The following is a 23,483-nucleotide window of genomic DNA, read 5'->3' as shown; positions in this document are numbered from 1 at the left end:
GTAATGATCGACAAGATACTTAAAATACTTATTTGAAGTACTAAATTTAGTAAACAAAAGTGCAATTTGACTTAGTCGATTCATACACTGCAGCTTGAAACAGGCTCATGTTGCTAATGTTAGCTTCACGTTAATGCTAATTCAGTAGCATTAGCCCGTTAGCCTACAGGGGCAGTTACTGACATTACTAAAATGTAAACGGTAGATGTTAACCACAGTTAACCACAGTTAACCACAGTTACGGGGTTAATGAGGCAAGTACATTTTAAATAACGCCACTTGGTATGATAATATTTGACTTTGAAGAGTTAACAGTGATTGTAAACGCTGAATGAATCCAGTTAAAATATTGTCTCACGTCTTAAACTTCCCCCACCACCAAGTGTTTATCACCGTCATGGTGATGCTTAGCTAACGGCGCTACGTTGTCTACGTTAACACACGAGAAGGGGACCAAATTTGGTTTGAAATACTCACTTACTTATCACATATCTTTATCATTTATGATAACATTGTTATCCCGCTACCGTACAGTTAGTTAGCACTCAGACTGTGAAGAGTTGCTAACGCTAACATTAGCTTGCTCTTTGTTTTACGGTCTCTAAATGTCTCTTTTTATAAGAATCTTCGCTGGGTGCTCTTAATGCTACGTAAAGTGTTATTTGTTGATGAAGTTAGTTTTATTTGTTTACTATTGTAAACGCTGGAGTTTGCTTTGTCTTTGAATAACATAATAGCTTTGCATTTGTGTGCCACTTGATAGGATACGATCGAGGCCTAGTGCAAACTACTGGCACGCCAACTTTATATAATAACTCCACAATGTTAAGATAGAGTACTAAACCTCATCCCATACTGAGTGCACATTGGGATCTTATTAGCAGTTACATGTACAGACACCGAATCAAACTATTTATTTCACTGCACCTTTTAGGTCTGTTATTCTTGTAGGCCTTAAGCCAGTCACAATATTTCTGTTGTCAATGGATTGCATGTGTTCTGTAAAATTACTGAACTCAATGTTTAGCGTATTTCATAAAGATACACACTGTTTAGTTGATTGAATGGATTGATTTTATAACTGTAACTACATTTATGTCTTTTGTTTTCTTGCGTAATAAATTAAATGATTTGGAAATAATTATGAACTTTTTGTTTTTTAATTACAGATGCTGATCTTGATTTTAAACTGAAGGACCCTACTGAGCACCAGTAGCCCCCGATTGGATAACTAATTTGGAAGCCCAACATATTAAACACCTTTTGGGGGGGGGGGAGCAGAAGTAACCTATCACTGAAGTGACTAAAGGGGAATAATGGTGATTTTGCGCCGTGCTCGGCCGCCTGCTTCCGCCCCAACCAGCAATGAATCTTGACTCGCTCTCGCTGGCTTTGTCTCAAATCAGCTATCTGGTGGACAATTTAACAAAGAAAAATTACCGAGCCAGCCAGCAAGAAATACAGCATGTAAGTGGTTACATAGACATCAAATAAACTCTTGCAATCAGTCAAAAAGTTATGTAGAGTGTCTTCCAATGTATCCTTCGATCTGTGTGTTCTGATGATTTCTGTGTGCTCTCCTAGATTGTAAATCGTCACGGCCCTGAGGCAGACAGGCATCTACTACGCTGTCTCTTCTCCCATGTGGATTTCAGTGGCGATGGTAAAAGCAGTGGCAAGGACTTTCACCAGGTAATTTTTGATCAAAAACATGTTGAACTTTTTTTTCTATGTAGGTTTATTTAAGTTAACTATTAATGTCTTTACAACAACTGAACATAATTTGGCCTGCTCTTTCTAGAAGTTAGCTTTTTACAAGTTTTCCATTTGTCAGGGTAAGGACACAGCAAGGCAGCGGAAAACTGATGAAAACATTCTAGTACATATATTTATACAAGTATCGCTTACCGGAAAACAACAGTTAAGCTCTAGATATTAACTGGTATTAAACAGGTTTTTGTTGCAGTCAACAACTTTTTTCTGTTATCACATGCCCTAGGTTAACAACACAGCAGTCTGCTGTAGTTAATATGAAGTGGGGAGATACAGTAAGAAAATATTCATTGTACAAAATCGTCCAAACAAGACAGGACCTGTAGGTCAATTCCTCAGTTGATAAAAGTGTAATTTTTTTTCAAAACTATTTCTCTAAATTAATAACTTAGACCTTACGGTAAAACTGTTTTACATTGATTTAACTGCAGCACTGGAAGGAACCGTTACAAACATTTACCAGGAAGTAATTTAGTCCAGTAAGAACTATGTTCCACTACAATAGACCAGAAGTGTTAGTTTCACATCTCCTCTTTACATGGGTGACATGTTCACTGACAATGGAATGAGACATTTAATGGACTTCTGAAAGTAATTAAAATAATGTCTTATCAAATAAATGGTAAGATTTACTCATTAACATTTGTTACTCTCATTGTTTCTCCACATAAAGTACATTTTCTATCATTTAACATTCCAAAATATTACATTTTTAAATTATATGGTTATAGGTTAGAATTTAATCTGAAAAACATCCCAGGCCATAACAAGGGACTTACAACAATCTATGCCTAGATGGTAAAAACCGCCCTCCCTTACTACCACTTCTGTAGGCCTGCAAGAAATTTTTCAATTTGCTAATAAAATATGTTTGTAGAAACTAGAAGTCTGCCTTTGTGATACTTTGCGAGTGTCTGCAAAACTGGTGAAGTTTTTTTTTTTAGTTTTTCCCCTTAGGTGACACATTTTCCTCTCATTATGTGATAAAGTATTGGGGTAACAGTGAGTACAATGAAGTCTCTACATTTGGACATTTACTCCTTGATTTCCTGAGCCCTGATAATGGTGCTTGACAAATTTCTACATTTACTAAAACATAGTCAAGTAAAGGAAAAAAAAAAAGCATACAACTATGTTCTCTGCAATGCATGTACCACTTTGGATACTGATCATTTAGAGTTCATCACAATAACATTTAGTGCAGTTTATTGTATGCCAACTCCACAAGTCTTATCATCATAGTTTACCATGATGCCAAATGTTTTCTGCCCTTACTTGAAAATGTTTCTGAAACTGCAACATTTGGAGACATGTATTTTCTAAACATTATCTCTTAACTTAATATACAATGGTATGTATACGTTTTCCCATCACTGCTTAAAAATAATCTTTAATTAAATATTGAAGCGGGAAAAAGCTAAACTCACCAAGTGCAGTTACTTTCATGATAATTTGTAATACAGGAAAAGCCCTGTGTAAAAGTTTGGGAACCCTGTCTAGCTAGTACTTTTGGAGTCGTCCTTTGGCAATTTGTTGTTTTCCAAAAGTTTCCTGCGGTCAGCAAATAGTCTTTCAAGTTTTGCTTCTGAATTTCAATCCTCCTGGCAGAACACCTCAAGCTTAGAGGTAGTCTGGGAAAACGAAGACTTGGGACTTTGGTAGCCCTTATAAATCCTTCATCCTTCCTTGTGTTTCGTCAGAGTTTTTTTAAAAGAGTGAGATGGATGATTATTTTTCCAACTAATTTCCACTTAAATACTCTTCCATGTTTGTTAGATTTTTTATGTAGAAATTCAAATTAAACTAATGATTAATTTTGACACTTATTGTAAACTTGCAGTCATATCTTGTTCTTCATCTGCCTCTGTTTTCTTTTCTCTCTTTTTCTCGGTACATTTTGCTTGTCAACTTGCCTAAGACACAGTTTTTGATCCAGGAGTGTGTGTCGCTGATATCCAAGCCAAACTTTATCTCTACTCTGTGTTACGCCGTTGACAATCCCCTGCATTACCAGAAGGTAAGGAGTAGATTCCACAATTTCTAAAGTATCCTTAATGTATGACAGCCTTTATTGATAGAATAATTATTTGTACTAAGAGCAAACAAGAAATATAGGTGCAAAGCACACCCAGAGTAATTGGTTGCAAAAAGCAAAATAAAAATACCTTTAATGTGACAACTCTACAGCATTGCAATGGCTTTCAGTAGACGTATCCTACACCTTTTCGGCCATTGTTTATTTTTATTTTTATTATTGTTCGTGTATGTTCTATGCTTTGTGGTCATGGACCGAAATAAATATTTACTACTACATAATGGACTTAGACATCCATGAGTGTTCAAAACATATTTTAGTTTTATGCAGGTGTCTAACTTTTACACTGTCTTTCAGAGTTTGAAGCCATCGGCCCATCTTTTCACTCAACTGAGTAAAGTTCTAAAACTCAGCAAGGTCCAAGAGGTAAGCCTATTATACAATGTGTTTAGGTAATTAACAATAGCAAACGATTTACCTGGGGGGTTATACTACAAGGCAAGTTCAACATACCCAGGTCCCAGGGTATTTTTTGGATATCAGCTTCACAAACCCTAACCAATTAGATCCCGTGAAACAGTCATACAAAGCTGGTTATCAACCTTGTAAGTTAACACAGAAGTTCTTTGAGCGCATTCACTTGAATGGAGTAGTGTTGGCTTCATATTACCTATCACGTTTATGAATAAGTCTGCCACCATCAGATTGTCATATTTTACAAACTCAGAGCGAACTCTGAGATGGTAAAAATGTGAAGATTTTACAAACTTAGTCAGTAGTTTTTTCCTAAAAAAAAAGAAATATACACTTGTACAAAATAAATGGTCGTCAATCTTCACTTATGGGCCTCCATACATATGAGGTGGGGACTGTGTCTGCTGAGACTCTGTCCTCTGCCTGTATTTTGAGATTTTATTTGAGTCAGGGTGTTTCTGTGTGGGAATGGATGTGTTTCCCTTCAGTCAATTGCAGCATACAGGTGAGTTTAGGAGTGGATTCAGTGATTTAGATGACATTCAAAGTGGAGAAAATTGTGGATGCGGACATAGCGTGGATATAGCTCGTTTCAAAATGTGGGTGAACTTTGGGTTGGCTTTCACCAGCGGCTGCAGAGTTTTCCTGCTTTCTGTTGGACAGGCAGGTGCAAAACACCGGCTGGTAGCTTGTGCTAGCTTGCTAAATTATCGGAATTCCATTACAGCATATGTAATGTTCTCAGGTAGCTTGCAGTGTAGGTAGAAGCTGTAAATGTTCACACTAATGCTGCAGAGGACGTGTGCTTGTGGTGGCCATGAGTCCAGGAGGAGGGGCCCAATTTGAATGTTGTTTAAAAGCTGCAAGGAATTTGCTACCGACTACCTTTAAACACTTAATTAAGACTAAAAACAACACATACTGCAGCGACAAATGCAGTAAAAACTGGCAAAAAAGAAATCACTGACTGTCTTAATGCATCAATTAAGGCTTATCATTTCACTTTAACATCATTAGTGCATAGAAAATAAAACCCTGTTTTCTTCACATTCATTATTTTCTCATGATTGGATTTCTCACAGTTTAAAAGTTGATATTTTGGCTCTAGCCTCGACATCATAGAGATTTGTATGGGGCATGATAATATGAATATGAAAACATAATTGAAAGCTGTAAGTACTCTAATTTAATTCTTATAAGTGCGTAAAGTAGTAGGCTTCAGTGCTCTGTTTCGTCACTGTTTTAGGTTGATAACTGCAACGTCTTAATAATATGAGATAGACAAAGTGTTTGCCAGTCTGTCTCCCTCTTGACCTCTCACCTTCAGCTCACAGCTGTATGTAATCAATAAATCTGATTGGTCACTAGGTGGTGTTTTATAAAGGTTGTTTTCTTATCTTCTCCGGAAGAGGCCGTGTTAAAGCAGGACATGTGTTGAAGCATAAGTAACCAAGGTGATGTACTGCAATAAAAAGTGAACCATCTTTATAGTACCAAAAAGCCAGAGGTAACCCTGAAGTTACCTTGATAACTGATAATCTTGCTGCGTAGTATAACTCCCTTAAGAGTTAAACAATAGGACACTGAAATGGGCAATAACTTGAAAATGTATTTTTAATTTTTTTATCATTTTATTTCCCAGGTGATATTTGGCCTTGCATTACTCAACTCCAGCAACGCAGACCTTCGAGGTTTTGGTGAGTTCTAGTTTTACATATAAACCTTAAGAAAACACGGTATAAGTAGATAATATACTATTGTTAAAAGTATAATAATTAATTAAAAAGATATTCTGCTTTAGTTCTATATAAATATATTTTTGCCAATAATGTTGCACAGTTTGTCACTCACTTGTAAGTACTGTGAATTTCATTAAACTTTGTTAGAAATCTTTATGATCCAGTTAAACATTTTTTACTCAAGAGGCCTGATTTTAATTGATTGTAATTTTTTTTGCCATCAGTTGAATTTTTTTTTTCTTGCAATAAAAACAAGTAAGCAGTCTTTTAAAAGTCAAACAAAGAAACAAATAAACTTGTTGATAAAAAACATTGACCATAACCCAGGAAATAACGGTGGCTGTTTAGAATCCCCGTAGCCATGCACCTGTAAATTAAAGATTACAAACTGAAGTAGTTACACATTGTGGGGTGCTGATAAAAGAATAGAAATGTAGGTGCAATACATACAGTACCACCAAATACTGTAGTGGTTTGAAGTACATATAACGTGTGCGTCGTTAAACAAATGTTGTACTCTCGCTCAGCTGCACAGTTCATCAAGCAGAAACTTCCAGACCTCCTGCGGTCATACGTTGACGCAGATCTTGGAGGAAATCAGGAAGGTGGCTTCCAAGACATTGCCATAGAGGTCTTGCACCTACTGCTGTCCCATCTACTGTTTGGCCAGAAAGGAGCCAGTGGGGTTGGCCAAGAGCAGATTGACGCCTTCCTCAAGACACTTTGTCGAGGTAGGGGATTCAGCGCAAATCTGGTGAAACCATCTGGCTTACCATTAACATATACTTACCAGCAGTACATACCTTTGTCATAATGTAAACTGACATTGTTTGATTGTGTGTTGTGATGCAGATTTCCCCCAGGAGCGCTGCCCTGTGGTGCTTGCACCACTGCTGTACCCTGAAAAACGGGACATTCTCATGGATAGGATTCTGCCAGACTCGGGGGAGTTAGCTAAGACCATGATGGAGAGTTCTCTTGCAGAATTCATGCAAGAAGTTGGCTACGGCTTCTGTGCAAAGTGAGTTATTTTGTTTGAAAGACATTCATTTTTTTAAGGCTCTCATGATGGACAAATCTGGTTTTGGGATGGAAGATGTTTTGAAATAGAAAAAAAAGCCAAATTCATCAAGCTAAAAGCAAGGCATAAGTCTGTCCAGTTGCTGCATATTTTACTTCACTCACAGTCAGGAACACTAAACTGTTTGTGTGATTTATCTCTTCAGTCTGGATGAGTGCAGAAACATAATCATCCAGTATGGGGTGAGAGAGGTGACAGCCAGCCAGGTAGCCAGGGTTCTAGGCATGATGGCTCGTACACACTCCGGCCTAACTGATGGGATCCCACTACAGGTGAGTTTTTTTTTTATATTCTGTATTTGTCTTCTTAAGTGTGTTTAATGCTATATGGCTCATAAAGGGGAAACAAAACAAGTGGTGATTCTTTTCTATTCACACAGACACACCTAATGTGAATTGGTCGTCAATGTAGGGTCGTCACAATAACAATTTTAAACTTTGATACAATACTAGTAAAAATCAAGCAATATTGACACCTGTTTTGATTCCAATGCAAAAATTACAACTCATAGGCACCCAGCTATTGAGAGATTTAGGTTTTTTAATTAACAAAAAAATTCATGCTCTCTGTCTAAAATGTATAGAAAATTTGACAACCTTAGGTCCATTTTTTACGAGCTCTCTGACAGCAGGTTTACGCGCTCTTTGATTTGACAGATGTTGTGTGTAAAAAATTCCAAAATGGATGAAGATGATTTTTGACCTAAGGTCCATGTTTTACGACAATTATGTTTAAAGTTTGCTTTCTTCTATTTTCTTAACATTTTGACCCGGAGTGTTTAACATTTGAATTTTTTCTGTTCTCTGTTCTAGTCCATCTCTGCCCCAGGCAGTGGTATCTGGAGTGATGGTAAAGATAAGAACGATGGTTCACAGGCACACACATGGAACGTTGAAGTTCTCATTGACGTTGTGAAGGAAGTGGTAAGGAAACCTTCGTTTCACCTCGAATAAAAATCTATTGTTTATTATTTTCAGCACAATGATATTTGAAGAAAATGCATTGTAAAAACTAAGTGCAGTTACATTCACTGCAGAGTACTGTAGGCACATGCACCCACTATTTTAAGCTGTCACTGTCCAATTAATTTTGTCAAATTCCGCCCCAGCACACAAGTTAAAACACAACAAAGTCTTTCAGTAACCTGACATTAGAAATAGCAGAAACTTTTTTTTATCCCCCAGCTTCGTTAAAAAAGCTATTAGGTTTTCAGTTTTGTATTTTTGTGTTCCCTAGAATCCAAACTTGAACTTCAAAGAGGTGACCTACGAACTCGACCACCCAGGCTTTATAATCCGGGACAGTAAAGGTCTGCATATGGTGGTGTATGGCATTCAGAGGGGGTTGGGTATGGAGGTTTTCCCTGTCGATCTCATCTATCGACCATGGAAACACGCTGAGGGACAGGTAATTAACTAATATCAATTCACACTCTGTACACTTTAAGGCTGAGCCATGTAAATCCATTTTAAAAACATGAATGTTGAATGTTTCTGTTTTCAGCTGTCATTCATTCAGCACTCCCTGATGAGTCCAGAAGTGTTCTGCTTTGCTGACTTCCCTTGCCACACTGTGGCTATTGACATCCTTAAGGCCCCACCAGAGGATGACAATAGGGAGATTGCAACCTGGTATGTAGCTTTTTTCTTGACATCTTTAAGGGTGTAGCTGTAGATTTTCCTACTTAGATGGTTATGTTTTGAAATATTGAGGGTTTCTATTAAAACGGTTCTCTTTACTTTGTTCTTCACCTGGTAAGCTCTGGATTTCAAGCATGCATTCCTTAGATCAAAGCTGGGTGGTTAATTGTTTTTATCTTCATTATTATTTTATTTTTCTTACAGGAAAAGTCTGGACCTTGTTGAGAGCTTGCTCAGGCTGTCTGAGGTGGGTCAGTATGAGCAAGTGAAACAGCTTTTTGGATTTCCAATCAAGCACTGTCCGGATATGTTGGTGCTAGCGTTGCTGCAGATCTCCACCTCCTGGCACACACTGCGCCATGAACTCATCTCAACCCTAATGCCCATCTTTCTGGGCAACCATCCTAACTCTGCCATTATCCTGCACTATGCCTGGCACGGACAGGTTGGTGTTACAAACTGTTATTGTTAATGCTAAAGGGTCATGATTATCTTTAAAATCAAATTTTTAAACCTTGCATTAAAAAAAAATACTAACTGGTGGTTGTTTTTTCAGGGACAGTCTCCCTCCATTCGTCAGTTAATTATGCATTCAATGGCTGAGTGGTACATGAGAGGGGAGCAGTATGACCAGGCCAAACTTTCTCGCATCCTTGATGTGGCCCAAGACCTGAAGGTTTGACATAATGCACTAATTATCTCCTTTTAAGCAAAGTAGAATAATTACATTATACTGTTGGATTACATGACACCCTGCATAAATAATGTATACATACACTTTTTTGTGACTTATTTGTTTCAGTGAACATTTAGTTAAAACAAGCCAAATTAGAGGATGTAGAGCCATTTACCCTAATGTGTAATCTTTGTCTTAATAAATATATAATATTATGTCGATGAGCCAGGATGTTCTGTTTGTTTTTCTTTCAGTCTCTATCGATGCTGCTGAATGGTACTCCATTTGCCTTTGTTATTGACCTTGCTGCACTTGCCTCTCGCCGTGAATACCTCAAACTTGATAAATGGCTGACTGACAAAATCAGAGAGCATGGAGTAAGTACTGACTCTGATATGCACTCAGTTATTTGAAAAAATAAATTTCATTTAATTTTTAAGCATACTGCCCTGTATTTTGTTTCACAATACATTTTGTGTTGTGTCAGGAACCTTTTATCCAGGCATGTGTGACATTCCTGAAGAGGCGCTGTCCATCCATTATGGGGGGTTTGGCCCCAGACAAGGACCAGCCTAAAAGCGCCCAACTCCCCCCGGAGACCTTAGCCACCATGCTAGCCTGCCTGCAGTCCTGCGCAGGGTGAGAAGTTTAATCCCTGTCACTGTATTATTTGTCAACCCCTCTTTCTCCCTCTCAAAAAAAACAAAGACATTTATGCAGCTTTAGTCATTTTGACTCTCATCACTTTCACAGCCCTTCATTGTTTAATCTGTATCTAAACTCTAAGTTATATTCACTATTTCCTTAGGAGCGTATCCCAGGAGGTGTCAGAGACTATCCTGACCATGGTTGCCAACTGCAGCAATGTAATGAATAAAGCCCGGCAGCCACCACCTGGGGTAATGCCGAAAGGACGCGCCCCCAGCACCAGCAGCCTGGATGCCATCTCTCCTGTACAGGTAATAAACATGAAAGCCATGTCCTGTCTCTACAGGCAAATGTTTCATAATTACATGTATATTAATATAACTTTATTATCTCTTCATCAATTATGTATATGTGGCTTCAACAAACCTCAAATTTGTTGTACTGACTGTCTCCCCAGTTGTAATTCTCTTGTTGTCTCTCAATCTCTTGTGATTTTCTAGATGGACCCTCTATCAGGCATGGGTTCTTTAAACCTTGGGGGCACAGCCACCTCCCACACTCAAAGCATGCAGGGTTTCCCAACCTCACTGAGTTCAGCTTTTAGTAATCCCCAATCCCCAGCAAAAGCTTTCCCACCACTTTCAAACCCCAACCCCAGCACACCATTTGGGGGCATAGGCAGCCTGTCCTCGCAGCTCCCTGGCATGGACTCTGGTACTATGACATTTCATTATTTATTCATTATTTCATTATACAGTGTTTTAGTTCAGTCTTTTTGGATTCCATGTGAAATGGGTGCAGACAAATGTATTGTGTTGACATTGTTACTTAAATTAAATATGCATGCAGTTAACCTAAGAACAGTATGTCATAGCATCAGTTAACATGTATAAACATACAGTATGTCATGTAGAATTCTGGGGAAAACCCCATCAGATTAACAATTTGTAAAAGCAATAACCCTAACCCTAACCCTATAAAAGAAAAAGGATAGTAGTTTAGGCTTATGTAGGCTGAGAATTAAATAACTGGAGTTTTCTGTTGCTTCCAGGTCCCTTGGGCTCAGGCATTGGCTCAGGCATTGGCTCAGGCATTGGCTCAGGCATTGGCTCAGGCATCGGCTCAGGCATCGGCTCAGGCATCGGCTCAGGCATCGGTTCTGGTCTGGGTTCTGGTCTGGGAATACCAACAGTGAATACCGATCCATTTGGTACCAGGAAGATGAGCACACCGGGCCTGAACCCACCTACCTTTCAGCAGAGTAAGATGAAGGCCTGTAGGTGGTGGTGATATTGGTGCGACTGAGAGCCCTGCCCTGCGCTGCTCAGCACTGTATTTCCTCTGCAGAAGAAGAGATATTGTCGTGATTGACACATTTATTTCAAACATCTGTGTGCTCACAGATGCTTCAATTTATGAAAGTTAAGCTTGTCTTTAAAAAAAAAGAGAGAGCATTTTTTACCATTGGTAAACACGCTGACATGCTACTATCAGACTTGCTGTCTTTGGTAGTACCTGTCTTATAATAAATAAAAATAATGTATAACTGAGGAAATACAGATCAGTCATCCATTCCTTGTCTGCTTATGCTGACAGCCCCACTTTAGTGTCATTTGTATACTTTAAAGCTTCAAAAAGGGGTCTAACCTGACATGATCAGTTAGAATGCTTTTTGATGTCCTACCTGTTAAATGAGTTTCACCTACTTGTTAAAAACTGGGCTCATGCTCCACCATTGTTGGAGTAAGTAAATGACAGTTGGGTTTGTCTTTTTGTTCTTCCTCTCTTCCAGCTGACCTGTCTCAGGTGTGGCCGGAGGCTAACCAGCACTTTAGCAAGGAGATAGATGATGAAGCAAACAGTTATTTCCAGCGCATCTACAACCACCCACCTCACCCAACTATGTCTGTGGATGAAGTATGTACTCACTTTATTTCTTTTGCTCACAAAAGCACTAACTTTTTAAAACTTTCACTTGCTCTCAGAGTTATTGGCTGGCATTGATTATTATATAATATAATTTATATATTTATATTATTGGGTGATAACATTGCTGTTTCTTGAGTTAAATGGTCTCACATGGATCTATCTGTCGTGCCAGGTACTGGAGATGCTGCAGAGGTTCAAGGATTCAACTATCAAGCGGGAACGAGAGGTTTTCAACTGCATGCTGCGGAACTTGTTTGAGGAGTACCGATTCTTCCCCCAGTACCCAGACAAGGAGCTGCACATCACTGCCTGCCTTTTTGGTGGCATTATTGAGAAGGGTCTTGTGACCTACATGGCCCTTGGTTTGGCCCTCCGATATGTTCTTGAAGCCTTAAGAAAACCCTACGGATCCAAAATGTATTATTTTGGAATTGCAGCCCTAGATAGGTTCAAGAACAGGTACTACATTGTTTCTTTTTGTAAAAATTGTAGTTGTTGAGCTGTGTTTTTGTTTTTGGTTAACATGTTGATTATACGTTTAGACTAAAGGACTACCCTCAATATTGTCAACATCTGGCTTCAATTGCCCACTTCTTGCAATTCCCCCACCATTTACAAGAGGTAATCAGGTTTCCTTAATTTATTTTTGCCTGACACTTTTCATTCTCATTTGTCGCATCTTCCACTAAAGAAAATGGTTCCTTTATTCAGAGTAAAAAATTAAATCTCTCGCTCTGTACCTTCCAATATCCTGTGTGTGCAGTATATCGAGTATGGCCAACAGTCACGGGACCCCCCGGTGAAGATGCAAGGCTCCATCACCACCCCTGGCAGTCTGGCACTGGCACATGTACAAGCTCAGTCACAACCGGGTGGACCCAAACCCCCGCAGCCAGGTCAGCCCAGCACCTTAGTCACCACTGCAACAACTACAACAACAGTGGCAAAGACCACCACCATTACAAGACCAACACCCAGCACCTTCAAGAAGGATGTACCTGTGAGTTTGCCTTTATTTGATGCCATCATTTCATGATATGTGCATTGTCAGTGTTTTCCTTTTTTTTTCTGTGATTTTGCATGAAAATATTATCTTCTGTATTTAAAGCCAAGTTTTTGAAAGGTTATTGTTGTTCATACCTGCAGCCCTCTATCAACACAACCAACATTGATACCTTGCTGGTGGCTACTGACCAAACAGAAAGGATTGTAGAGCCTCCAGAAAATGTCCAGGAGAAGATTGCTTTTATCTTCAACAATCTTTCTCAGTCAAACATGACACAGAAGGTAAAGTGAAACGGACAAAACATAGCTATATCGCAAATCACAACAACCAAAGAATTCTTTATACATATTTGTCTATTTTTCAGGTTGAGGAGTTGAAAGAGACGGTGAAGGAGGAGTTTATGCCCTGGGTGTCTCAGTATCTGGTGATGAAGCGTGTCAGTATTGAGCCCAACTTCCACAGCCTCTATTCCAACTTTCTGGATACTCTGAAGAACCCTGAGTTTGTAAAGATGGTCCTGAATGAGACCTATAGGAATATCAAGGTAAAACAAGTGTTTTGCCTGCCAATAATCCAAGTTCAGTCCTGCTGAAGGTCTGTCATAATTTCTCAAATACTGACTCTCCCCTTCCATTTATTTCTTTCTTTCAGGTTCTGTTGACCTCTGACAAGGCGGCTGCCAATTTCTCTGATCGCTCCCTGCTGAAGAACCTGGGCCACTGGTTGGGCATGATTACACTGGCCAAAAACAAACCCATTCTTTATACAGTAAGAGATTCTAAATAGGGTTTTGGTTGTGTTTTAGTATTTTCACACATGCAGGACAGGCTTCCCCTGAAATCTTCAAGAGTTGCCTGTCCACATACACACTTCTCAGCTTGAGATTTTCCCTTTTTGACAGATAAGGGGGCAGGACAGACAGTTTTAGGAGGCAGGATGTTATGTAAAAACCACTAACAAAGTGCTTACAGTTGACATTTTTGTTTTTATTTTCATATCAATGCCATGTTTAATCGGACGTATTCACAGTATCAGTGAATAAGTGGTAAAGGACATACTTGCAAGTTAAAAACATAATGAATCTGCTTAATAACGTGCATGAAGATCACACTGGTCCCTCACAGGTTGTGTGATGTAAAGATTCATCAACCTCGCTCTTTGGGAACTTTGCACAATATTACTGACTATTCACACATTTGCTCAACCTGACTTCACATGGAAGTGTTGGGGGGCTGGCAGGATATAGTTTAGGTAAAGTCAGGGAGAAAAAACTAAAATTGTCTGTTTACGTTCATACATGCAGCTCATCCCCAAATTTTCGGGAAATTTCCAGGAGTTTTGTGCATGTGGGAAAACACCACTTGTTAAGTAGTGAGTCCTCTATCGGCTTCGGTCAGCTAAAATATTCTTCTTCTGTCACCAGGATCTTGAAGTGAAATCTCTACTATTGGAAGCCTATTTGAAAGGCCAGCAGGAGCTGCTGTATGTGGTTCCCTTTGTTGCCAAGGTTTTGGAATCCAGTCTTCGCAGCATGGTGAGTAACACGAGTGTAGTAATGAGCTCAATAGCATTAACAATACATCATACCTCTGCATAAGTAACATTTCTTATTCAATTATTAGAATTATTTAAGCACAGAAACAAACTGTTTTGCACAAAAGTATACCCTTCAATGTTTTCAATCTTTTTGACTTAACCTTGACTTGTGCGTTTGTGTCTGATTTTGTAGGTTTTCAGGCCCCAGAATCCCTGGACCATGGCCATCATGAATGTTCTTGCTGAACTTCATCAAGAACATGACCTCAAGGTAGCCTTTTTTCCCTCATTAGTAGCCACTAACACACATAGGTTTTGGAAATTCAGTCCATCCAAATCATATTTAAGAAAATAAATGATGCAAAAAGGTAATGTCTAAATCTGAACTTGCTATCTGTGACCAAGCTACGTCAACCATTGTCTGTCAGTGCATTTAACATCAGATTATTGTACAGAACTCTGTGACTTTTCATAATTTCCAAATACCCTGCCATGCATGGTAACCGTTCTTACAAACATTTTAGCCCTCTATATTAATGTTGCATCTTTCAGCTAGCATACAAGTAAATGTAAAACAATAGCTACAATAAAATGTTATTTTAAAAAAGCTAAACCATTGCTGACATTATTTCTGTTTACTGCAGCTTAACCTGAAGTTTGAGATTGAAGTTCTGTGCAAGAACTTGTCTCTGGACATCAATGACCTGAAGCCAGGGACCTTGCTGAAGGACAAGGAGAAGCTGAAGAGTCTGGAGGAGCAGCTGTCTGCACCAAAGAAGGAGACAAAGCCTCCGGAAGAGATGTTGCCGGTTTCTACCACAGGTGGATGCCCCTTTTTTTGCTTGCATTGTGTGCTGTTTTATAACTTACTGTATATTGAAACGCTGTAAAACATGAGCTAAAAAAGAGTTAAGGACTCACCCTCCCAAATGATTAAATACAAATATTAACTGCCAATTAGCAAACTGCTTGTCTGTTAGGCTAAGTCAGAAATTCCTTAAAACCCATGTTCTGTTTGGGTCCCTGATTTCCAACTCGATCCACTGTCCATTCTCTACATTAAAGGCACAAAAGGCCAAAAAATACATCTTAAAAAATAAAGTAAGATATCAATATCTGAAAATGCTTTGGCAATTATTATAATAGTAACAGAGCTTATCAGTTTATAGCTTATACTATTTCTGTTTTGTCATTTAGATTTGTATTTTTGTGTTTTGCTTGTTAGTGCTTGTTTTTGTGTTTTTATACCCTTTTTTGGTTTTAAACTTTGATGCTAAAAGCCCAGTTTTACGTTTACGTTTTTGTTGCCTGTATGCTTGCTTCAGTTTAAAACTTTAAAGAAGCTAAGAGTTTCTTATTTTTGTTGCTTGTAAGTTTGCTCTCTGTTCATGTTGTGTGAAAGATTTGCTTTTTCTTGTGATATTAATTAAATTAGCGTTTTGTGATCAACAGGAGACTTTGTTCCATTTGCAGCTCCTCCATCAACCCCAGCTGCCACCACAACCACTTGCACAACCACAGGGCCCCCCACCCCCCAGTTCAGCTACCACGACATTAATGTGTATGCCTTGGCAGGCCTTGCGCCACACATCAATATTAATGTCAATGTAAGTATCATTGAGCTGAAAAACACACAGAGGTGTATTTTTCTAACTTACAAGACACAAGCACATTCTCCTCTAAATATTAAGTCTTTTTGCTAATCTGTCTTTTCCTCTGTTGTTTTTGGCTTGTGCTTTCCCATGTTCAGATCCCTCTGCTCCAGGCCCATCCTCAGTTGAAGCAGTGCGTACGGCAGTCAGTAGAGCGAGCTGTCCAGGAGCTGGTGCACCCAGTAGTTGACCGCTCTATCAAAATTGCTATGACAACCTGTGAGCAGATCATCAGGAAGGACTTCGCTCTGGATTCTGAGGAGTCCCGCATGCGTGTGGCTGCCCACCATATGATGAGAAACCTGACTGCCGGCATGGCCATGATCACCTGCAGGGAGCCCCTGCTCATGAGCATTGCCACCAACCTCAAAAACAGCTTTGCTGCTGCACTAAGGGTAAGATGAATACTTTGGCTTATCATCTGTAAATTATAGAGACCATGCATCATTTGACTTTTCTTTCCTTTTACACATTTTGTACAGTTTCTGCTTCTTCAACTTAAGGTGTTTTTTCCCCTTAGGCACCAACACCTCAACAGAGGGAAATGATGGAGGAGGCTGCAGCCAGGGTTGCCCAAGATAACTGTGAACTGGCGTGCTGCTTTATTCAGAAAACAGCCGTGGAGAAGGCTGGTCCTGAAATGGACAAGAGACTTGCCACGGTGAGACTCTTTAAGAAAACAAACTCAACAGCAGCAAATATGAATGTATTTCTGGTTAATGAAATGTGCAATGTCTTGGCATTCAAATCACTAGTGATATTCTTTAAAATCTGTAACTGATGGCAGACCTGAGACTCTGTCCAACTAATGTAGTCAAAAATAAGTTATGGTGTTAACTACAAAGAATAACTACCACATCATCATGCAAGTTGCTCTTGATTGGGAACTTAGAAAACACATTGCCTTATTGACTTTAGAACAAAGTTGTAAACAATATATGTTGAGGTAGACTGCTCTGCTAAGATGTGTGGGGCTTAATAAGTATGATTATCTGGTTATTTTTTTCTTTTTTTTTGGTGTTCTTGTAAAATGTATTTCTACACTACTGAGAAGCATGTGTTAATTTCTTGAAGGGGTCTCCTCTCTTCCAGGAGTTTGAGCTGAGGAAGCATGCACGTCAAGAGGGACGCCGCTATTGTGATCCCGTTGTTCTGACTTACCAGGCTGAGCGTATGCCTGAGCAGATCAGACTCAAGGTAAGATCACTGAACATGTGTTCTATTAGAAAAGGCTTTACCATCTATTTCTGTTGACAGCTTGAGATATTGTCATAATATTCTGTTCCCTTAGTTACTGAATCTATAACAATTGAATGCTGTTTTACTTTACGTTAACGCTATTTCACTGCACGTGTTTTCTTGTGTGTTTGTGTGATACAGGTGGGAGGAGTGGACCCTAAACAACTGGCAGTATATGAGGAGTTTGCAAGGAATGTTCCAGGTTTCTTACCCAGCAATGATCTCTCCCAACCCACTGGCTTCTTGGCTCAGCCCATGAAGGTGAGTTGTCTTTTCTTTTTCTTTTTTAGCTAGAAGCTAAAAGAGATGGAACTCAGCAAAGTTACTCTTTGTTTAAGTCAGGGAACTGAAAGGTTGCAGTTTTGAACTTAATTGTGTTGCTCTTGATCTGTGTTTACAGCAACAGGCATGGGCCACAGACGATGTGGCTCAGATCTATGATAAATGCATGGCAGACTTGGAGCAGCATCTTCATGCCATCCCTCCAGCTCTTGCTATGAACCCCCTGACACAGGCTCTGCGCAGCCTGCTGGAAGCTGTGGTCTTGGCCAGAAACTCCAGAGATGGCATTGCTGCACTTGGCCTGCTGCAGAAGGTAGGGCGTTTACTCGTACAGATTAAGGAATGTCTAAAGAAAATCAAAATGTGGGAGACGTACTGTTGAGGATCAAACAATGCTGACCTGTACTGGTTTCTTTATATCACAGGCTGTAGAAGGTCTTCTTGATGCTACTAGTGGGGCTGATGCCGACTTGCTGCTCCGCTACAGGGAGTGCCACCTGCTTGTCCTTAAAGCTCTACAGGATGGACGTGCCTATGGACCACAGTGGTGCAATAAGCAGATCACCAGGTGAGGACATATTTGATATCAGACCACCTGTTTATCCTTCCATGTTTGAGTAAATTAATGTAACCAAACAATTCTTTGATTAGAGAGTTGTTGAAGATAAATGTCCCCTGCATTGTTATGACGTAAAGGTTAACACATTTGTTTTGCTGTTTGTTCTCAGGTGTCTGATTGAATGCCGTGACGAGTACAAATACAACGTAGAAGCAGTTGAGCTTCTGATCAGGAACCATCTTGTGAACATGCAGCAGTATGACCTACACCTGGCACAGGTACACATTTTCTCTCTTAATCATTTACTTTTTTGTTTTTATATTGCATTATTGTTTGGGTTAGGGCTGAATCCTTCAGCAGTAATTAATTTTTTTATTTGATATGTGTGTAGTTTGATGAGTAGTTGAGTCTTTGTTTTTTTAATATTACCAATAGTAGGTTTACAGCATTCGTTAAAAAAAAAAACAATTACCATAACAAGCTAATGAGTGTCTGTTTTCTTCTAGTCGATGGAAAATGGACTGCACTACATGGCCGTTGCTTTTGCCATGCAGTTGGTGAAGCTGCTGCTGGTGGATGAACGCAGTGTGAGCCATGTCACAGAGGCTGACCTCTTTCACACAATCGAGACCTTAATGAGGACCTGTGCACACTCCAGAGCAAACGCACCTGAGGGGTAAATAACTGCAATATCAAAACTAGCTTTTTATGTATCATCTCTTCTATTTACCCATTGACTAAAAGTAAATGCTGGACATGCTGGATTCATTTAAAGTCAGTACGACAACAAATTAGGCAGTGAAGTTAACAGTTTAGGTTAATTATAGAACTACACCTTGACTTTGTTTGTGTTTTTAAACATATGTTGTCAGATTGTGGCGATTTACAAATATCTGCACATTTTGACAGAGAATTTGCCTTAATGTATTAATTGTCCTCCCCAGGCTTCCCCAACTGATGGATGTTGTTCGCTCCAACTATGAGGCCATGATTGACCGGGCCCACGGTGGACCCAACTTCATGATGCACTCTGGGATTTCCCAGGCTTCAGAGTATGATGATCCTCCAGGCCTGAGGGAGAAGGCAGAGTACCTCCTCAGGGAATGGGTCAACCTGTATCACTCAGCTGCAGCTGGCAGGGACAGCACCAAAGCTTTCTCTGCATTTGTTGGCCAGGTAAACGTGCGTTTATCTTAATCAAATACAAATGATCATAAATCTCTTGACTATTGTTTCTCATGTTTTCCTCTTGTTATCCTTTCTTTGTCCTCCAGATGCACCAGCAGGGAATCCTGAAGACAGATGACCTGATCACAAGGTTCTTCCGGCTGTGCACAGAAATGTGTGTGGAGATCAGCTATCGGGCACAAGCTGAGCAGCAGCACAACCCAGCAGCCAGTGCAGCCATCATCAGAGCCAAGTGTTACCACAACCTGGATGCCTTTGTTAGGCTGATAGCCCTGCTGGTCAAACATTCAGGAGAGGCCACAAACACAGTGACAAAAATTAACCTCCTCAACAAGGTACAGTAGCATGTCAGTCTAAAAGAAAGTTTAGATTTCATCATCTGTAAAACTAACTGAAGGGTGACTGGGTTTAAAATTAAATAAGAATGCCACATAAATTAGGGATTTGCTTTGAGGATTTTCAGACTTTTGAAAGTGGATTTATTTTTAAAATAAAGTAATTTGCAGTCAATTAGAATGTTGAATTGGTCACTGCAAAGCCTGTTTGTTCTTTCCATTCATTTGTAAAGTTTCAACAGCTGCAGAGAGTAGAAATGCTAATCTCCTCAGTAAATATTTGCTTTTAACCTACGATTGTTTCTTTATCAGATTATAATTTATCTCAAATTGTTTTTGTAGGTGCTGGGTATTGTAGTTGGGGTGTTGATCCAGGACCACGATGTCCGTCAGACAGAATTCCAACAGCTGCCCTACCATCGCATTTTCATCATGCTGCTGCTGGAGCTCAACGCTCCTGAACATGTCCTGGAGACCATTAACTTCCAGACACTCACAGCTTTCTGGTAAGACCTCCATGTATTCATATGTTAAAGCGGCTTTTGTGTCTGATGCCAATCACATACCTGTTCAATGATTCTGTATTTAAAGGAATGCTGCACTTTGGTTTGGACTCACTGTTATTTTTTTAATCTGCAGCAATACCTTCCACATCCTGAGACCCACCAAAGCACCTGGCTTTGTGTACGCCTGGCTGGAACTCATCTCCCATCGAATCTTCATCGCCAGGATGCTTGCACACACACCCCAGCAGAAGGTAATTTGCATGTAGTCCAAGTACCATTTTGTGTAGCCCTGTTTTATGTAAATGTTGCTGTCTTTATTATACATTTTGGGGCTTTGGAGTGTGCTCTAATTCATGGATGTTGTCTTGAAGGGTTGGCCCATGTATGCACAGCTGCTGATTGATCTCTTCAAATACCTGGCCCCGTTCCTGAGGAATGTAGAGCTCAACAAACCTATGCAAATCCTCTACAAGGTGCCGTCTCATTTTACTTAATTTTCTTAATTAGTGTGCCTCTTCATTCACTTTGGCTATAGAATTCTAAGTAGTCTTTGTTCTGCTATTGCCAAACTGAGTGAGTTAATTAGATTCCAACACAGTCTGATCCTTTTTTATGTATATGTTTATTGATAGCGCTACTTGGGTTGCATCAGACCTCACACTTTGTTAGCATAGTATCAGCTGTTTCTTTCCTCTAATAATGTTTTTTTAAGTGTTTGGATTCAAAATAATAATTCTTCTTGGATTTTTAGGGCACACTGCGAGTGCTCCTGGTCCTGCTGCATGACTTCCCAGAGTTCCTGTGTGACTATCATTACGGCTTCTGTGATGTTATCCCACCCAACTGCATTCAGCTCCGCAACCTCATCCTCAGTGCCTTTCCACGCAACATGAGGCTCCCTGACCCTTTCACACCCAATCTCAAGGTAAACAAAACAAAGACACACAAGCTCACTCACAGTTTGAAGCACCTGTGAGATGACATCGACCGCTGATGTCAAATTGTGGATCAGCAGAATCTATGTGTTCAAAAATTTCACTGTTTTGATTCAACACAGTCTGCAGAGTATTGTTCGAATTGTCTTTGGAAGACATACAACATCTCATAAATGTGTTGTTTTTAACTCCCCGGCTGCAGGTGGACATGCTGAGTGAGATCAACATTGCACCCCGTATCCTCACCAACTTCACAGGCGTCATGCCCTCCCAGTTCAAGAAAGACCTGGACTCGTATCTGAAGACTCGATCCCCTGTCACTTTCTTGTCTGAGCTGCGTAGCAACCTGCAGGTAGGAGCCGTGTCCTCTTACAAGCTAGTAGCGGTTGTAGTGTGTCCAGAAAGTAAGTGACGTTTTTTCTTTTCTTTTCATTGTTTCTTAGGTGTCTAATGAGCCAGGAAACCGTTACAACATCCAGCTGATCAATGCTCTAGTGTTGTATGTGGGCACACAGGCAATTGCTCACATTCATAACAAGGGCAGCACCCCCTCCATGAGCACCATCACCCACTCTGCACACATGGACATCTTCCAGAACCTAGCTGTGGACCTGGACACTGAGGGTAAGCAAACAGAAAGTAGTTTGTAGTAGTAGTGAAAATAGCTTATTTTTAAGTGTTCCTCATACTGAAGTCAAAGATTTCTAAAATGTGTAGCACTCTGATCATGTTCCTGTTGTCATTTCAGGGCGTTACCTGTTCTTGAATGCAATCGCCAATCAGCTGCGCTACCCCAACAGCCACACTCACTACTTCAGCTGCACCATGCTGTATCTGTTTGCGGAGGCCAACACTGAGGCCATCCAGGAGCAGATCACCAGGTGAGACGGAGTCTGCTTTGAGGGTGTTCATTTCAAACCCTCATCCCCAAGTTTTGAAGTTAACTAAAGGTACCGTCAGTTAAAAGCTTCCTGTTCTTCCTCCAGGGTTCTGCTGGAGAGGCTGATTGTGAACAGGCCTCACCCATGGGGTCTCCTCATCACCTTCATCGAGCTGATAAAGAATCCTGCCTTCAAGTTCTGGAGCCATGACTTTGTGCACTGTGCCCCCGAGATTGAAAAGTACGTTTCTTGTGTGACTTATAGTACAGGCTCAGTTATTGTGTGAAAATTCTACTACAACTACTACTAAAAAAAAGTCATTGTATGTTTTGTTGTTTTAGTGACAATTTGTATTAAGGTCAGCTTTACTTCCTTAACAGACTGTAATGTGATACCTGTCACCTCCCTCCTCAGGCTGTTCCAGTCAGTGGCCCAGTGCTGCATGGGACAGAAGCAGGCCCAGCAGGTGATGGAGGGCACCGGTGCCAGCTAGCCTGTGTACCAGCCAGCTTGTAGCCCTCGGGAGAGATGCCACGGCCTTGACCCACTCCCCCCCACCTCTCATGCACACACACATACACACCTCTCCCACTGTACTGTTGGCACTGGATAAACTGGCACCCACAGTCATTCGAGATGTGGATCAAAGGACTACTGCTCATGGATCTGAGGAGTTAAATTTTTGTTGTTCCCTTTGGGGCTGAATTGAAACGGAGAGAATGGATTGAGACATACTGTTTAATATACTTTTTTTGATGCTTTGTTGTAAATATTGGAACAAAGGGAGAACGGGAGCATAGATAAGGGGAGAGCGATGCACATGTCAAATAAAATGTATTATGACATGTACAGACATATTTTCACTCACTACCAAAGTCCTTGGTTTGCTTTCCCCCCACACAAATCCTGTTTTCTTCTGAGTTTTGTTTTTTGCTTTCAGAGGCTGAATGGTAGATGATTGAAGAAGAAAAAAGCTGCCTGCTACTTTCATTTGATTCCTTTTTATCCCTGAGTGGGACAGGAAGATGGAGTTCAGACTCCCAGGTGGGGTGGAAGTCTGCTCCTGGTGTGTTGGTGGAGACAGATTGCTGACAGTTTGTCGATTTTGAAGTTGGCTCTGGAAGTCTCTCCCTGGCACTTGTAAATTGTTCAAAGTGATGGTTACATCGTATCTTGACAATTTGTACAAAGATCCAAATTGAAGAACAACAATGGAAGGACCAATACAGCCCATTTTGTAACATTTTGAATGTTTTGTAAATGTATTGGTCCATGTGTTGTATTTTGTAGTCCTTTCTAGTTTGCCTTTAGTTCTTGCTACTTAACTGCAGTATGCGTACATACAGGAAATAAAGCATTCAAACTGCAA

The 23,483-nt window shown here is 40.1% G+C and overlaps 1 protein-coding gene across 6 annotated transcripts in view; it reads left to right on the top strand.

Moving 5' to 3' along the window:
* cnot1 (CCR4-NOT transcription complex, subunit 1) overlaps positions 1-23,483 on the top strand; it is a 24,043-nt gene extending 560 nt beyond the window's left edge. The window contains exons 2-49 of one of the 6 annotated variants that reach the window (XM_061036924.1): positions 1,170-1,467; positions 1,585-1,692; positions 3,698-3,790; positions 4,166-4,234; positions 5,925-5,979; positions 6,549-6,752; positions 6,874-7,042; positions 7,248-7,374; positions 7,915-8,025; positions 8,339-8,509; positions 8,606-8,733; positions 8,947-9,187; positions 9,299-9,418; positions 9,673-9,795; positions 9,906-10,057; positions 10,227-10,377; positions 10,567-10,780; positions 11,118-11,327; positions 11,859-11,983; positions 12,168-12,454; positions 12,538-12,616; positions 12,759-12,995; positions 13,142-13,282; positions 13,366-13,545; positions 13,653-13,769; positions 14,425-14,535; positions 14,731-14,808; positions 15,182-15,359; positions 15,990-16,144; positions 16,288-16,584; positions 16,710-16,850; positions 17,282-17,386; positions 17,570-17,689; positions 17,829-18,023; positions 18,136-18,278; positions 18,439-18,547; positions 18,776-18,945; positions 19,214-19,445; positions 19,544-19,792; positions 20,135-20,298; positions 20,432-20,549; positions 20,670-20,771; positions 21,050-21,223; positions 21,436-21,585; positions 21,677-21,857; positions 21,982-22,114; positions 22,220-22,354; positions 22,529-23,483. In XM_061036924.1, the coding sequence (XP_060892907.1) occupies positions 1,366-1,467; positions 1,585-1,692; positions 3,698-3,790; positions 4,166-4,234; positions 5,925-5,979; positions 6,549-6,752; positions 6,874-7,042; positions 7,248-7,374; positions 7,915-8,025; positions 8,339-8,509; positions 8,606-8,733; positions 8,947-9,187; positions 9,299-9,418; positions 9,673-9,795; positions 9,906-10,057; positions 10,227-10,377; positions 10,567-10,780; positions 11,118-11,327; positions 11,859-11,983; positions 12,168-12,454; positions 12,538-12,616; positions 12,759-12,995; positions 13,142-13,282; positions 13,366-13,545; positions 13,653-13,769; positions 14,425-14,535; positions 14,731-14,808; positions 15,182-15,359; positions 15,990-16,144; positions 16,288-16,584; positions 16,710-16,850; positions 17,282-17,386; positions 17,570-17,689; positions 17,829-18,023; positions 18,136-18,278; positions 18,439-18,547; positions 18,776-18,945; positions 19,214-19,445; positions 19,544-19,792; positions 20,135-20,298; positions 20,432-20,549; positions 20,670-20,771; positions 21,050-21,223; positions 21,436-21,585; positions 21,677-21,857; positions 21,982-22,114; positions 22,220-22,354; positions 22,529-22,607 (7,233 nt within the window). In that variant the 5' untranslated portion in view covers positions 1,170-1,365 and the 3' untranslated portion in view covers positions 22,608-23,483. Of the gene's footprint in view, positions 1-1,169; positions 1,468-1,584; positions 1,693-3,691; positions 3,791-4,165; positions 4,235-5,924; positions 5,980-6,548; positions 6,753-6,873; positions 7,043-7,247; positions 7,375-7,914; positions 8,026-8,338; positions 8,510-8,605; positions 8,734-8,946; positions 9,188-9,298; positions 9,419-9,672; positions 9,796-9,905; positions 10,058-10,226; positions 10,378-10,566; positions 10,781-11,117; positions 11,328-11,858; positions 11,984-12,167; positions 12,455-12,537; positions 12,617-12,749; positions 12,996-13,141; positions 13,283-13,365; positions 13,546-13,652; positions 13,770-14,424; positions 14,536-14,730; positions 14,809-15,181; positions 15,360-15,989; positions 16,145-16,287; positions 16,585-16,709; positions 16,851-17,263; positions 17,387-17,569; positions 17,690-17,828; positions 18,024-18,135; positions 18,279-18,438; positions 18,548-18,775; positions 18,946-19,213; positions 19,446-19,543; positions 19,793-20,134; positions 20,299-20,431; positions 20,550-20,669; positions 20,772-21,049; positions 21,224-21,435; positions 21,586-21,676; positions 21,858-21,981; positions 22,115-22,219; positions 22,355-22,528 lie in introns of all 6 variants that reach the window. The other 5 variants (XM_061036919.1, XM_061036923.1, XM_061036920.1 and 2 more) reach the window with 5 other exon arrangements.

The sequence above is a fragment of the Labrus mixtus genome, chromosome 4 (genome assembly GCF_963584025.1).
Source record: "Labrus mixtus chromosome 4, fLabMix1.1, whole genome shotgun sequence".
NCBI classification, from domain to species: domain Eukaryota; kingdom Metazoa; phylum Chordata; class Actinopteri; order Labriformes; family Labridae; genus Labrus; species Labrus mixtus.
The sequence above is the reverse complement of the archived record's forward strand: the minus strand, read 5'-3'. Positions and strand labels throughout refer to the sequence as shown.